At 35.1% G+C, this 14,700-nt stretch overlaps 3 protein-coding genes across 4 annotated transcripts; all 3 read left to right on the forward strand.

Annotated features, from left to right (window-relative positions):
* The first annotated feature begins 1,244 nt into the window (after window positions 1–1,244).
* On the forward strand, window positions 1,245–6,007 carry LOC109003448. 2 transcript variants are annotated; one of them, XM_018981572.2, is made up of 4 exons: window positions 1,245–1,382; window positions 1,732–2,513; window positions 3,099–4,736; window positions 5,721–6,007. In XM_018981572.2, the coding sequence occupies exons 2-4, from the start codon at window positions 1,784–1,786 to the stop codon at window positions 5,852–5,854; spliced, it is 2,502 nt and encodes an 833-aa protein (XP_018837117.1). In that variant the 5' UTR covers window positions 1,245–1,382; window positions 1,732–1,783; the 3' UTR covers window positions 5,855–6,007. The 2 variants fall into 2 exon arrangements, with proteins under 2 accessions (XP_018837117.1, XP_018837119.1); XM_018981574.2 differs by having other exon boundaries at window positions 3,099–4,717.
* A 3,736-nt stretch (window positions 6,008–9,743) lies between these two features.
* On the forward strand, window positions 9,744–11,212 carry LOC118348895 (protein FAR1-RELATED SEQUENCE 5-like). The gene is made up of 2 exons (XM_035691459.1): window positions 9,744–11,083; window positions 11,188–11,212. The coding sequence occupies exons 1-2, from the start codon at window positions 9,744–9,746 to the stop codon at window positions 11,210–11,212; spliced, it is 1,365 nt and encodes a 454-aa protein (XP_035547352.1).
* Window positions 11,213–11,324: 112 nt separating this feature from the next.
* Window positions 11,325–12,538, forward strand: LOC109003414 (protein FAR-RED IMPAIRED RESPONSE 1-like). Its single transcript, XM_018981525.2, has 3 exons — window positions 11,325–12,011; window positions 12,100–12,213; window positions 12,309–12,538. The coding sequence occupies exons 1-2, from the start codon at window positions 11,373–11,375 to the stop codon at window positions 12,175–12,177; spliced, it is 717 nt and encodes a 238-aa protein (XP_018837070.2). The 5' UTR covers window positions 11,325–11,372; the 3' UTR covers window positions 12,178–12,213; window positions 12,309–12,538.
* The last annotated feature ends 2,162 nt before the right edge of the window (window positions 12,539–14,700 follow it).

Raw genomic sequence — 14,700 nt, forward strand, 5'->3', positions numbered from 1 at the left:
TATTTAAAGAAATTTTGAAAATATTTTATATAATAATTTATATTTTATTGTATTATAATTATGAATGACTCACTTTAATTTAATTTCACCTTAGGCTTCAATTTGTATTGAGCCGCCTCTAATTACAATTTGATGGTTTGGGAGACATTGCTGAAATTGAAAGTAACCCTTCAAACAAGATCGCCAGGTGAATTCATTATCCACTGCCTTGGTTGAGTTGGCTACATCGATGATCCGCTCCCATACCATGTAATACAAATTACAATTAGGACATTGCAATTTATCTTTTTCTCCTCTAGTAGTTATATAATATATACGAGAAAGATAAAAGAAACTCAAACTTTTATCTTATTATTTTTTGTGAAATGACAAATAAATAAAAATGAATAACTTATAATATCATACAAGTAAGAGTTTTGCTAGTCCCTAAATATACTAAGAGTTTTACTATACAGAAGCCGATATATTAGCACATCACTTAAAGTTGGATCTATTATAATTTTAAAAAAATCTAAAACACTAATTATTATTATTATTATTATTATTATTATTATTATTTTGTATTGTTAATATGAAAAGTTTCCACTTGAATATTGCGTTGAGTGTGTTAAAAAAATAAATTTTTAAATAGATTTTCTCATATAATACAAATTTTGTAACACAAAAATCGGTGTGTGGCACACCACCATGCTTTATATTTTATTTCGAGAACTGTTATATATATAAAAAAAATTATATAAAATAAATTTATAGACTAATGTGATTATATAGAAGAGAAATTATATTTGCAGTCGTGAATGTACAAGTATCGTGCAGTCGTTTTGAAAAAAATGAATAAATATAGAATCCACATGAAAATAAATTAATTTTTTAATAGTAGATCTCATTCTTTTTCAAAACGACTGCACGGCGCTTACGCACTCTACGACTGTACGTAGCATTACTCTATATAGAATCCATTAAATCTATTTTATAAATAAAATAATTTTAAAATTCAACGTATCATATCAAATCACATCAATTTATAAATATATTTTTATTGACTAAATCATTTTCGATATCTAAAACACAAAATACCCTTCACCGGTAAAATTTAAAAAATACCCATATGTTTAGGGTGAGCGGTAGAAAAATACGCAGATCTCGCGAATCTTGAATGGAACAAGTCCGTGGGTGACTAACGGCGTCGTATCTTCCTCGGGAACATACCAACGTTTTTCTTAAAACAAAACAAACTTCCGAGTTTTGACATCACTATGAAGCAGCTAACATGGTTGGGTGTGGTCTCTCTTTCTTCTTCGCTCAAAATACAGGGTTTCAATCACAAGGAAAATCGGTTTTTGTCACCGAATCGGCTCTCCCCCACTCGATGATTCAAAAAGGTGCTTTCAAAGTTTTGCGTTTCCAAGTGGGGATGCTGTAGATTTCTCATCCGTTTTCTCTCACATCTCTTTTTCTGTCACATCTTAATATTATTATCGTCATTCTTTAAAGTTTCTTGGAATTCTGCGTTTGCATTTTGCAATTGCATTTCCATAATCCAATGCTAATGCTATAAGAAACATGAGGCATAAGAAAGGAAACTCGAAAAACAGAAAAATTGCTATTTTGTATCATGTACCCCAGTTTATTGCAACCAAACGAAGGCTCCATTCATTGTTTTCTACATTTGATTTATGAAAGATGGCAAGTTTGATATGTTCCTTTCTTTTCGTTTTCTTTGATTTTCAGATATTTCTCCAGTTTTGTAGAGGCTAATGCTACTGTTCTGAATGGATTTCTTATGGTGATAAAGTATTCTGGGAAAATGGCGTGCGGGGAGAAACACTCGTGGACATTTAGTGGGCTAGTGGGTGCATTTCTTGATCTCGGCATAGCCTATCTCTTACTGTGTGCATCAACTCTTGCTTATTTGGCCTCGAAGTTTCTGGGTTTGTTCGGATTGTGCCTACCTCGTCCTTGCAAGGGACTATTTTGGAACCCCTGTGGTGGTCTCTGCTTGCAAAGAGCATTAGTGGATTGCCCGCCGGTGAAAATTTCTTTGGTTCAGTCGTCAGTGAAGAGCAAGTTTCCTTTTGATCAGACATGGGCTGACGACCCAAATTCCCAATTTAATACAGAGTCGGTGGATAAAAGAAATCATGACAACAGGCATGTTGAGATGGACGGTGAAGCATCATGTAGCTCGTTATTGCAGAGGGCACAAGATAGCGTAGGGAGAGAATTGGAGGAAAGTAATGAAGCTGGTTTTGAGTTTGGAACGGTGAACTTGGAAGCCATTGAAGGAGGAAGGTTTGATTTTAAACGAAAGGCTGCTGCAGGTCAGAGGAAGAGGCTTGGTCTTCGGAGGCGTCACAGAGGGAGGACCGTTGATAATGGGAACCCTTGGGCAGGTTCATCGTATGATCATTCTTCTTTTGATACAAAAGAGAGTTCTCAGACTCTTTCCGGTGCTTGCAAAATAGGAACACACATTACCGAAGAAGGCAGCTCAGTTCCTATGAATTCTGGAGGTGGTAGTCTTTCTTGAGATTGTTACTTTTGCTATGAATCTCACTTTTCTGTCTATATTTTTTTCTATTGCTCTTAAATTGTTTTATTTCTTAATTGAACCTCTATCATTCTCCTTTTTTTTTATTGTAGTTTTAATCTTCTCTTTAAGTCAAAAGTGAGCATGATAATCACCATTGCTTTCATACAAAAATATGAGATTCTAGATCTATGATTTTGCAATGTGTGTTTGACCATATGAACTGCCTTTAAGATCTCTTCCTGTAACTTTTTAAAACCTTCAATGAACAAAAATTTTATTGATGAAATTGATAGGCATAGCCCAACTACACAGGGCATATACAAGAGTAGCACCTATGCATGAGTGATAGTGATAGAAGGAAAAAATATATACTTTAGTTTACTCAATTGAAGAAAATAAGTAGGTCTCCATTATTCTCCATTATACAATTGAGCCTAGTTAATGAACTATACGTACCACATGAATACTTTGGGCATGATTTTTTATCAGTGCAAATTCACATACTTTTTATTCTACACAATGCATGCTGATGCTGCTTCTGATGTGGATGGTTATTTGATTTTAGATGGCTGGGAAGCGCCCATGCCTGTGGACATTTGCTTGCAGGGAGGAGTTTCACAGGGTCCTGATATGAATGAATCTGTTTATGAAGTTAAATCTGTGGAGGAGGCATCACCTGGTGAAGAGTTCAGGTGCAACACACAAACGGAGCTACGCTTTGACAGTAATGATAAAAATACAATCAGAATCTTGGAACAATCACTTGAAGAAGAGAATGTTGCTCGTGCTGCCCTGTATCTTGAACTTGAGAAAGAGAGATGTGCTGCTGCTTCTGCTGCAGATGAGGCCATGGCTATGATATTGCGTCTACAAGAGGAGAAGGCATTGATTGAAATGGAAGCTAAACAATTCCAGAGGATGATAGAAGAAAAATATGCTTATGATGTTGAGGAAATGAACATTCTTAAGGAGATCTTACTGAGGAGAGAAAGGGAAAAACATTTCTTAGAGAAGGAAGTTGAAGCCTACAGGCAAATGATGTTTGGAAATGATCAATTGGATGCTGATATGGAGGCCACAGAGACACATGGGATTTCTTCTTTGTCGCTTTCAAGTGAAGATCCAATGCTAATGCTGCAGCAGATTGCTAAAGAAAATTTGAAAACCACAAGTAGTTCTAGGGAGTATGAGGTCTCTCTCGATTTGCAGAATCATACCATTGCTTTTGGGACAGAACTGCCATATCCGGCATTAGATGAAGATGCTGACTTCTCAAAACAAGGAGACATCCTCAGACAACCAAGTATTGACAACCGTCCAAGTTTTTTAAGTTGTGAGGCATTTCATGAAAAGGGAACGGCATCCATGGATGAGGATCCACTTACTCAACAAAGAGAATTGCATAAATCAGAGGCACACTCACAACTAACTCAATCAAGTAGTCCTCAGGGATTTGATTTGCATGTGAGAAGCGTTAAACCAGTTGGGGAAGGACAGGAACAAAGTGATAATGTGAGTCTAGCCCAAAGTGTGGCAACAAAGACAATCGAATCGTGTGATGAAGATAAAACCGTTAGTGCATATAATGACAATTGTGTGGAAATGGATGGAACAGATACAAATCAGGAGGTCAAAGTTTCACAAAGCTCAGTTTGTGAGACAGAGCCTCGTGTTTATGATGTCCATGTGATTGATGATGAATCTAGTATGTTTAATGAAGCTAGTGGAAAGAAGAGTCGTCATTTCTCAAGAAATGCTTCCTTAAACCTGCATATGAAACATGGTAGTCCAATCCTGAGCAGCTCAGAGACTGACGTAGAAATCAACAGAATCAGGTCAGATACAACTAGTGGACTGCCGCCAAAGGTTCCCACCCGCAGCAAATCTTTGGTTTCTCGTATGCGGAGAAACTCAATGTCTGCGTTTGATTTTCAGAGACATTCAATGTCTTCTTTTGATAATGAAAGGTTAAAAATTGATAACGAGGTAGAGTGGCTTCAAGGAAGACTAAGGATGGTACAAAAAGGAAGAGGGAAGCTCAACTTCTCTTCGGGGCACAAGGAAAGGGAAAAAATCCAGTTGCAACTTCTGGAGGATATAACGAGTCAACTTCGAGAGATTCGACAGTTAACAGAACCTGGAAAAGCAGTGCGTCAGGCCTCTTTGCCCCCTCCATCCTCTAAGGTATGGTATAATAGAAAAGGTGTGTGTATATATATATATTATATTATAGTATATTATATATAATTGTTTTTTCCTCATATTTCTTATAAAAAAAAGGTATGGTATAACAAAGTGCTAATACTTGAAGTAGCAATAATTGTGTATTGCCGGGATGTCAGATTCTTCTATCAGTGGATTTATTTGCAAATAGTTTTTTGAATTGCTAATATGCAGGGACTAGATGCAACACTTAGCTGTAGCCCATCCACGAGATTGCATCATCATGTCTCGTTAGAGATTCAGCTTAGCCAGCTGGTGTTACTCTGCTCTGAGGGTTTAGGTAGCTGACAGGTGTACTAGGATTATTGACTCCAGCATTAATATGTAACTCTTTTACTAAGATTTCTTCTTATGTGAAATTTTTTAGGGGAAAATACATGTATTCTCCTCAAACTACCACATCATTTGCATTACTCATACTATCAATTTTGGCAATCACCCCTAGAAACTACTAAAAAAATTGCAATGTACCCCATTTTCCCTTTAAATAATCAACATTACCCCCAAAAAGTTCCAAAAAGACAATAAAACCTTTTATATTAAAAGTTGAAAAAACATATTTAAAAAAGTTGCTTGTTGCCATGGGTCTATGTGGGTGGCGAGTCACGGTGTTGCCATGGCTTTTTTTCCTTTTTTAAGGGTGATTGCAAAGTTGGTAGTAGTTTGAAGGTACGCAAATTTTCTATGGTTTCGATGCTATACATAAATGGGTTTACAGCCACAATAACAAAATGGAATATCTTTCTGTGGACTTTGATCTTCTTGAGGATCTGGCTCAGCATTGTCTAAACTTCATAGTCAAATATTTCCTTGAATATTCTCTGAAATAACTTCTTGATATGAGGTTTTAGAATAGTTTAGCTCCTTTTTTCATCAGTTCTCTCCTTTTTTTATTCCCTTGAAAACTTTGAGATCTGCATGAAGCTCTAATGCTTGCTGATACCCAAAGCTCATATGCATTCAGGTTATGTCAAAGAAAAGGTGCTGGCGCAGTACATCTTTAGGAGTACGTTGAAGGGCTTGTATAAGGTTTGTCACACCTACATGAAGGATCTGGTTTTGCTGCTTTGTGGAAACTCTAAAGGGACCTTCAGTTAACTGACACTGCCTTCCCCCCCTGCCCCGGGCCCCATTTACATATGCTTTTCAGGTCTGTAGTAGTGGCATCTTGCCCCCTCTATTAGCTTCCACTTCTAAAACAAATAAATAGTCACACGAATATCAAGCAACTATTTTGTTGACTTCTGTTGAGGTTGTTGCTTTGGTGACTTCTCTTTGTGAGGGAGTATTCCTAACATACTCCCCGTGTACCATAATAATGCCTATGCTCTTTTAGATTATCAAAAAAATAAATTTGTCTTATAACATTATGTGAGCACAAGTGTTTCTGATCAGTTTTTCTATAAGCAGAAGTGTTTTTGAAGCTTTAGAAGGTTTCACTCTAGAAATTAGAGTCCAATGTGATAGAGATGGGATGAAATAACTTAAAACTTCAGTGGAGTTTTCTATAACTACCACCAAAGCAAGTGTGTTTGTGTGTGCTGTGTTATTTGAAACACACACTTCACTTGACATGTAAAATCTGCATCTATCCAAAAAGTGACGTTGGTTTCTCTTTATGGAAAGCCTCACGATCGAGCCGCCAAGAATATAAGTTGTTTGCCTCGATTCTTGTGCTCATATGTTTTGAAAATTTCAATTCTTGGATTGTATAGAAGATGTGCTAAGCTGAGTTCCATTTCATAGCTTCTGGGTGCTGTTATTTTGAATATAGGTGGGCATGAGGAAACCATTTAGAGCGGTGCTACTCCGTCGCCTGAGTAGCACCGCTCAAAGTGACCGCTAGGTCAAATTTGCCTTTTCTTTTCTTTTTTTAATTATTTTATTCATATTTTTTTATCATTTTAAAATATTTTTAAAAAATATAAAAACAAATATCAATACATTAATAGTCAATTTTTTAACTATGAAGTAAAGAAAAAAATTTTAAAAACATGAGGTGTCAAAATAAGAGAACAAATTGAGTGGTCAAAGTAGCATTTTTCAACCATTTAACACCGTCTTCACTGCTAACAACTAGCGTATGTAATGCACCGCCGCCCATTTATAGGTGGCGCGAATGCCGCTGCCTGTCAAGTTAGTGTGACTCCATTTAACCTAAGTTTTAAAGTGAATGATACATATGCATATAGATTATGGTTTAAAGATTACAATATGAGTCGCTTAAATGTGGCATTAGAATCAAATCTATCCCAATGATGTTAAAGGGGTTCTCAAGATTTTCTTAGTCATAAATAATAATTAAAATAATTTTTACAAATTCAAAAACTTCTTCACATAAATCTTCTTAAATATATTATTTCAATGGGTCTTTCTTACATTTCCAAACTCCAATAAAAATAAATAAATAAAAAATCTCTAAAGAATTTTCCCGATTCAAACATATTTATTAATGAATCCCACCCACTATTTTCGCAAAATCTCATAAAATCCATATTTAATAAGTTTTCTTGGAAATTCCAAAATTATCAAGAAAAATCTAGGTACTAAGAGCACTCTTATTGGATTAGCTAAATTAAAGTACATTTTTGATGAATACAAGATGAATTTAGCATTTAGCTATTACATTCACATAAGTTTTTACATTGGAATAGTCATTTTTTTATTATATGACAATAAAATAATATAAGATGAATTTAACTTTGACTATTCACATTAAATCTCCAAATTGGATTATCTATTTATTCATTATATAGTAATGAGCAATTAATAATTTTGAAAATTTTGAAAATTTTTTTAATTATGAATTTATTTTATTTTATCATATTTTACTATTCATAATATTATATATTAATTAATAATTGTATTCTAATTATATTTTTTCAATTGTCATTTAAAATGGAGAGAGAAATAATTGATATTAAAAGGAGAGAGAAATAATATAAAAAGGATTTGATGAATGAATAGTGTGTTCCAAATTTGGAAATTAGTTTAGACTTTACTGTAACTATATTCCAAATATTTGGAATATAGCTAATTCAATGTGAGGGCTTTTATGACCTAATAGCTAAATTCTCATTGGATTTAACTTTTAGCTAATCCAATAAAAATGCTCTAATTAGTACTAACATTCCTAGGTTTTTTTAGTGCTTTGTTGTGATCCATCGCATACTCTTATTTTTTTTTTTTTAATTTTAAATCATTTTACTAAGCATTATGCTTTGTAAAATAAGAACAAAAATTCTACATATATATGATTCACCACATGCTAACTTGAGGTTTTGATAGTGAGTTGAGATAAAATTTAAAAATTGAATAAAATATTGTTAAAATATTATTTTTTTAATATTATTATTATTTTGAGATTTGAAAATTTGAAAATGTTTATTATATTTTGTGCGAAAATTTGAAAAAATTATAATGATTAAATGAGTTGGAATCAATATTTGTCATATGTTGGTAATTTGAATCCTACACAGGGCTGTGTGAGACTTGCACATGTCAAACTTATATATAGCATTATTTATTACCATTAGAGTAATGATCTGTACAAATTTTAGATATACAAGTATCGCACAGACCCTTTTGTAAAAAAGTCTGCTAGCTCCACCATAAAAAAAATACTCTGATCTTCTAATGGAATTCACCCTTTAACAAATGGCATCCACAAAACTAGCTGAGTCGTTCTATATACAGACTGTATTGCAGTCCTAGTGCTGAATTTACAATTTTATCCCCATTTTAATTCGTGAATTGACTAAATTACCCTTTTCTCTAAAACCTAAATCTGAACCAAAAATCAAATTTAGATCCACCTTGCTGCTCCCACGTTTTTCCCTCTTCCTTCTGGGTTTTCTCTGTGCATGCCCGAACCACCATCGAGAAGAAACCCACCATCGACGGACGCCAAGGCCTTCTCCACCATCGACTGCAGACGATTTTGTTGGTATCGTATCTTCTGAATTTTGCTACACTTTATTATTTTCTGCACTTGGCACTTGTCTAAATCGAAGTCCCATGTCTGCACTTGGCACTTGTCTAAATCGAAGCCCCAATTGTGGCATGCTGCACTTAGAGGCTCGCATGCTTGTTTATTTTCTGCACAATACCACATCTGCACATCAGACACACTTGTATGAATAATACAAATCCTCTTTGCTAGACCCAAGCATGCAATTAAGATGCTTTTGCCTAGACTTACTAAAAGGTTTTGAACTTTTGACAGGTTAATGTTCCACATTAATCCTTAGTGTACGTTCAAGTGTTTAGATTCAAGATGCCACTCAACTAAGAATCTGATTTCTGACTCAACTCAGGAGAAATAAATAAGAAAAATTGAAATAAGACAGAACAAGTAATTTCTGACAGACTAGTAAGACAGCTTAAGCATAATTAATTTGTGAGTTCAAATAGAACAAGGTGATTTATTTAGGCTTTTTGTGCAGGCGTAATGAGATGTTGATAAAAAGGGTAGAACACAAAAACTTTGTTGGATTTGTGGAGGTTAAGAGGTTTCTTCTTTTCTTAATAATATATATGGATAAAAACAGATTTTAATGTGTTAGTGAGTTTATGACAAGTTACCTTGAGTTTCAGGAGCATATGAAGTAATATATACTTATGGAAAAAAATAATAAAATGGTGGTGGGGTCCAAACTCCAAAGCCACCTGATCAAGTGTGTCTGATGTGCAGATTTTACCTATTTCATTTGCTTCTACTAGATTTTAGTGGAAGTAAATGAGAGTAGATAAACAAGATTTAACTAGATTATTTTTAGAAACAGTATATCTGATTTTACCTATTTCATTTGCTTCTACTAACATATGGGAGTGTTAATTTGTTGTGCTTTAAATATATATATATATATATATATATTTTACTCTAATGTTGTGCTTCAAAAATATATGAAGAATGTTCTTGATGGAGAAAGGGGAAGAATGCACATCTACTAGGTGACCACTGTTTTTTTCAGAAAGCAGTAATTATATGGATACCCCAAATGTGAGAGATGATGAGGTAGTGAATGATAATCATGTTGTATTGATGGGGAATGATGATGATGATGTGGTTTTAGAGCCAACGCCGGGAAATGACGATGATGGGGTGCCGGGAAATTATGATGATGGGGTTTCAGATCCAACGTCGGGAAATGATGATGATGGGGTTTCAGAACCAACACCAGGAAATGATGCTGATGGGGTTTCAGAACCAACGCCGGAGATGTTTTTTAAAACTGAGAAAGAACTCATTTACTACTACAAGCAATATGGGAGACAGGCTGGATTCGGCATAATGACCCAAAGAAGTAAAAGGGAAGATGATGGGAGTGTTAGATATGTAACACTTGGGTGTGCTCGTGGCGGTAAGGCAAGGAAACGTATTACCAACATGTCTAAACCACGCCCGACAACGAAGACTGATTGTAAGGCGAGAATTAATGCAGTTTTGGCTGATGGTGTCTTACGTATAACTACTGTCTGCAATGCACATAACCATGGGTTAAGTCCACAAAAGGCAAGATTTTTTAGATGTAATCGAGCAATTGATGATTCTGTGAAGAGGCAGTTAGATATTAACGACAAGGCAGGCATAGGTATGGCCAAAAGTTTTAACGCATTGGTTGTCGAGGCTGGTGGTTTTGAGAAACTTCCATTTATTGAAAAAGATGCAAGGAATTATATAGATAAGGCTCGACACCTTAGACTTGGCAAAGGAGGTGCTGATGCACTTCGTGGTTATTTTGAGAGGATGCAGTATAAGAATGATGGGTTTTACTCATCAATGGATTTGGATGATGAGGGTCGATTAAAAAATGTATTTTGGGCCGATGCACGCAGCAGAGCAGCATATGATTATTTTGGGGATATTGTGACATTTGATACAACATACCTAACAAATAGATATGGCATGTCATTTGCTCCGTTTGTTGGTGTTAACCACCATGGACAGTCAATACTGCTGGGAGCAGGTTTGATATCAAGTGAAAATACTGAAACATTTGTTTGGTTATTTGACACTTGGTTGAAATGTATGGATGAGAGGGCGCCAAAAGCTATTATCACTGATCAAGACAGGGTCATGAAAAATGCTATTGCAATAGTCTTTCCAAATACCCGGCATAGATACTGTTTGTGGCACATAATGAGAAAACTACTAGAGAAGTTGGGCTCACATGCTGAATTTAAGTGTGGGTTGAAAAGTGCATTGCAGAGATGTGTTTATGATTCTCAAACTTCTGACGAGTTCGAGAAGTCTTGGGAGGTGTTTATTGACACTTACAATTTGAAGGAAAATGCATGGCTTCAAAGTCTCTATAGTGAGCAAATGTATTGGGTTCCCGTATACCTGAAAAATACATTTTGGGCTGGGATGAGCACAACTCAGAGGAGTGAGAGCATGAATGCCTTTTTTGATGGATATGTACATTCAGGGACTACGTTGAAAGAATTCGTTGATCAATTCGACAATGCACTGAGGAAGAAAGTAGAGAATGAGATGGCAGCGGATTTCCACTCATTCAATTGCACAGTCCCTTGTATATCTCATTTACCTGTGGAGAAAAAATTTCAAGCTGTGTACACGAATTCTAAATTTAAAGAAGTGCAGTCAGAAGTAATGGGGATTATCTACTCTCATTGTGTTGTCATAAAAACAGAAGGGGCAATTACCACGTATCAAGTTAATGACCAAAGGGTAGTTGAAGACGGCATCAAGAAGTCAACTTTGCAGGCATACTTCAATGAAGATGAGTGTGAGGCGAAGTGCATGTGTGGACTATTTGAGATGAGAGGGATTATATGTAGGCACATTCTTTCAATTTTTGCCGCAAGGGATGTCCAAGTGTTGCCGGAAAAGTACATTATGGAGAGGTGGAGGAAGGACATTAAACGTAGATATGGTCTCATTCGAAGCAGTTACGATGACTTGAGTGGTAAACCAGTTGCTACTCGATACTCTGGTTTGATAAAATTATGTTACCAAGTAGCCACAAATGCATGTGAAAACGAAGATAATTATCTGGACATGACACAGAAGTTGAAGGCAATGAATGACATTTACACTAAATCGAAGCCCCATGCCACAGTTGCAAGCACTCATGCTTCCATTGATGCCGAAACTGGAAGTTCGAAGAACGTGTTGAGCCCTCGTGTTGTCAGAGGCAAGGGCAGGCCCCCATCAAAGAGAAGACAACCTACAATAGAGAAGTTACAAACCAAAAATAAAAAAGCTGGTGGCAAGCGACAAAGAGAAAATGTACGGAATATTTAAATAATGTGATTTTGATATAGTTTTAACAAATTTATACATAAGTTATGTCATTTGTTTATGTATTCAAATGTAGCCCCAATCACGGATGGAAGACGTATTAAACCCCACAGAATCGGTAATACTGCACAACACACCAGAAGCTGTTGTTTAGCAGTTGCCTGGTACACAACAAAGCGTTATTTCTCAGGTAAATGGTAAATAACATTCCTTTTTGTCTATATTTTGAACAAACAATGTTGAGTATTGCATAATGTTTTACAAAATATTTCAAACTATTTGCAGGTGAACTTCGCATGCCCTGGCCCTCTCGATGATTAATGAAAGACATCGTAGACTGCTGCCCCCATCAAAGTATTTGAGAATTGAAAACGTTGTAGACTGTTATTTGAGAAAAGATCGTAATCTGTATAACTCTACTTTGTATTCTTGTAAACTTGGTGTATTTTTGTGACATTTGGCCATAGCCCATTTCACTTGGTTGAAATGTTATGGGTATGAGATTTGTTATTATTGTTCGGAATGAGGATTGATCAAAGTGTTGAATGGTTATATTAAAGTGTTAGTTCAAAGTAATAATCTCATTGGTTTTATTCAATGTAGAACAAAATACATGAAATATAGTGCAAGGAAAATACTTCTCATAACCATTCATAATGTTCACAAGGCTGATGAGTTTGAATAATACAATATTGATAAAGGTTGTAAACCTATCTATTACAACCTACTAAACAACATTACACAGTTTGATATACACTTATACTAATTTTACACTGTTCTTGATCCTATCCAACAACAAAATATTAGAATTGCAAGTCCCCAATACAAGCAGGGTCGCATGCTTGTATGGTTAATATCTTTCATTACACCCTGAAGCTCATCCCGATCATTTCGGATGTCATCTTCCGATTTATGCATTTGTACCCTTGCACGTTGAAGCTCTTTCTCCCTCGCTTGGAGTTCTTCCTCCCATTTTTTGAGTTCTTCCTTTCTTTTTTGGAGTCGACGTTCTCTTTCGCACACAACTTTTCCTTCATTTTCTACTTCAATATCTGCCCATAAAAAGTACTCGCAGTATGGCCTTCCCTGCAACAAACATCTAATTAGTGTGATAAATTACAAATAATACAACAATATATGAAATCACAAATTATTCTAATCTTACCTCTCTATTGTAATTTGGACAAGAATAAAAAGGTCGGTTTGGATTTTTTGTTGTTCTCGATAATTTTAAACGTGCCATCTCTCCGCATAGACATTTTGGAGTATGATTCGAAGAAGATGAAGAATGCGATGAAGACATTGCGTATCAAATATATTAGATGCGCAAAAGTCTAGATTCTAAACATCAGATAAAAAATTAGATATATTAAAACATATGATATATAGAAAGAATGAAGAGTGCTTGAATAATGACCCATGGTTGAATGAAAAGAGTGTGAATCTTTATGCACACCAGCACTGAGTGTTTTGACAAACTAAGTGTGGAAGAGTAAAAAAATGTATCCACAAAGGAAAGTTAAATATGAATCAAATTGGGGTTCAAGTTAAATACAACTAACCATTTCTTCCTCTCTATTCCTTACTTCTCTTTCTTTTTGTTTAATGGGTAATGTGTGGTTTGGGTCCCCTGTATTCCGTGCGGGCTTGAACTTTGGAATCTTCTTGGTATTCTGTTTCTGAAGAGCTGGGTGTCTTTGAGAGGGAGAATATGGGAGGCCATTTTCTGAAGAGCTGGTTGAGTGACTTCTTTTGAAGGGCATGGGATTAGATTAAGGCCATTTTCTGGAAGTGGGTATGTACTAATAATGGGGTGAATTTATATTTTTTTATTTGTTTTGGACTGGGTTTCTGAAAGGACTAGCTTTGTTCTATTAAATCTAGTGATTTGAGGCAATTTTGCTGGTAAATTTAGGGTGATTCTGCAATTTTTGTGCTGTTTTTGGCAGGTAAATCAGAGAAGAAACCACATTGTGGTTCTGTTTTAAGGTTCTGATAGATGTGGCTGGCTAGCCTAAATCAATGAATTATGATGATCGTGCAAGAAAAAATAAATGCAGATTGAATATATAGGTAGGTAGGTAGGTAGGTGGCGAGTATGGAAAAACTTTATATTTGAAGTTCATGAATGAAATTAAATTACTTGCATTAAAAAAAAATGATAATTTCATGACATGATTAATGGAAAGAGGCCGTGTGCTTTAAGGCATCTCGATCTAGAGATAAATACACTAATGGGTGATCTTTTTTATGCATTAATTCGAGTCTAAATAATCAACTACCATGTATCATAATACGCAGTAGCTAGCACTCCAAAAAATGGTTGAAAACAAATCATATATATCCCACTAGTTTAATTAATATTTAACTTGGATACGTAATTCCATATATTCATATATATGTTAGAGATCATACTAGTGATCCATACTATAATATTATTAACACTTCATTGATTTAGGCTAGCCAGCAACCCATACTATAATATTATTAACACTTCAACAAGTCTGAAAGTGAAAAACACATACACTTCAAACATAAATTATCATGTGGAACCCGTTCAGAAATTTTAACAAACACGTAGAGTGCATTTCTAGAAGTAGAAATATTTTATACAACCAAGTAAAGATCTTAACACGAATTTACAAACAAGCAATATAGATTCACGCTCAAGCGAATC

This window comes from Juglans regia, chromosome 7, assembly GCF_001411555.2.
Source record: "Juglans regia cultivar Chandler chromosome 7, Walnut 2.0, whole genome shotgun sequence".
Lineage (NCBI taxonomy): Eukaryota > Viridiplantae > Streptophyta > Magnoliopsida > Fagales > Juglandaceae > Juglans > Juglans regia.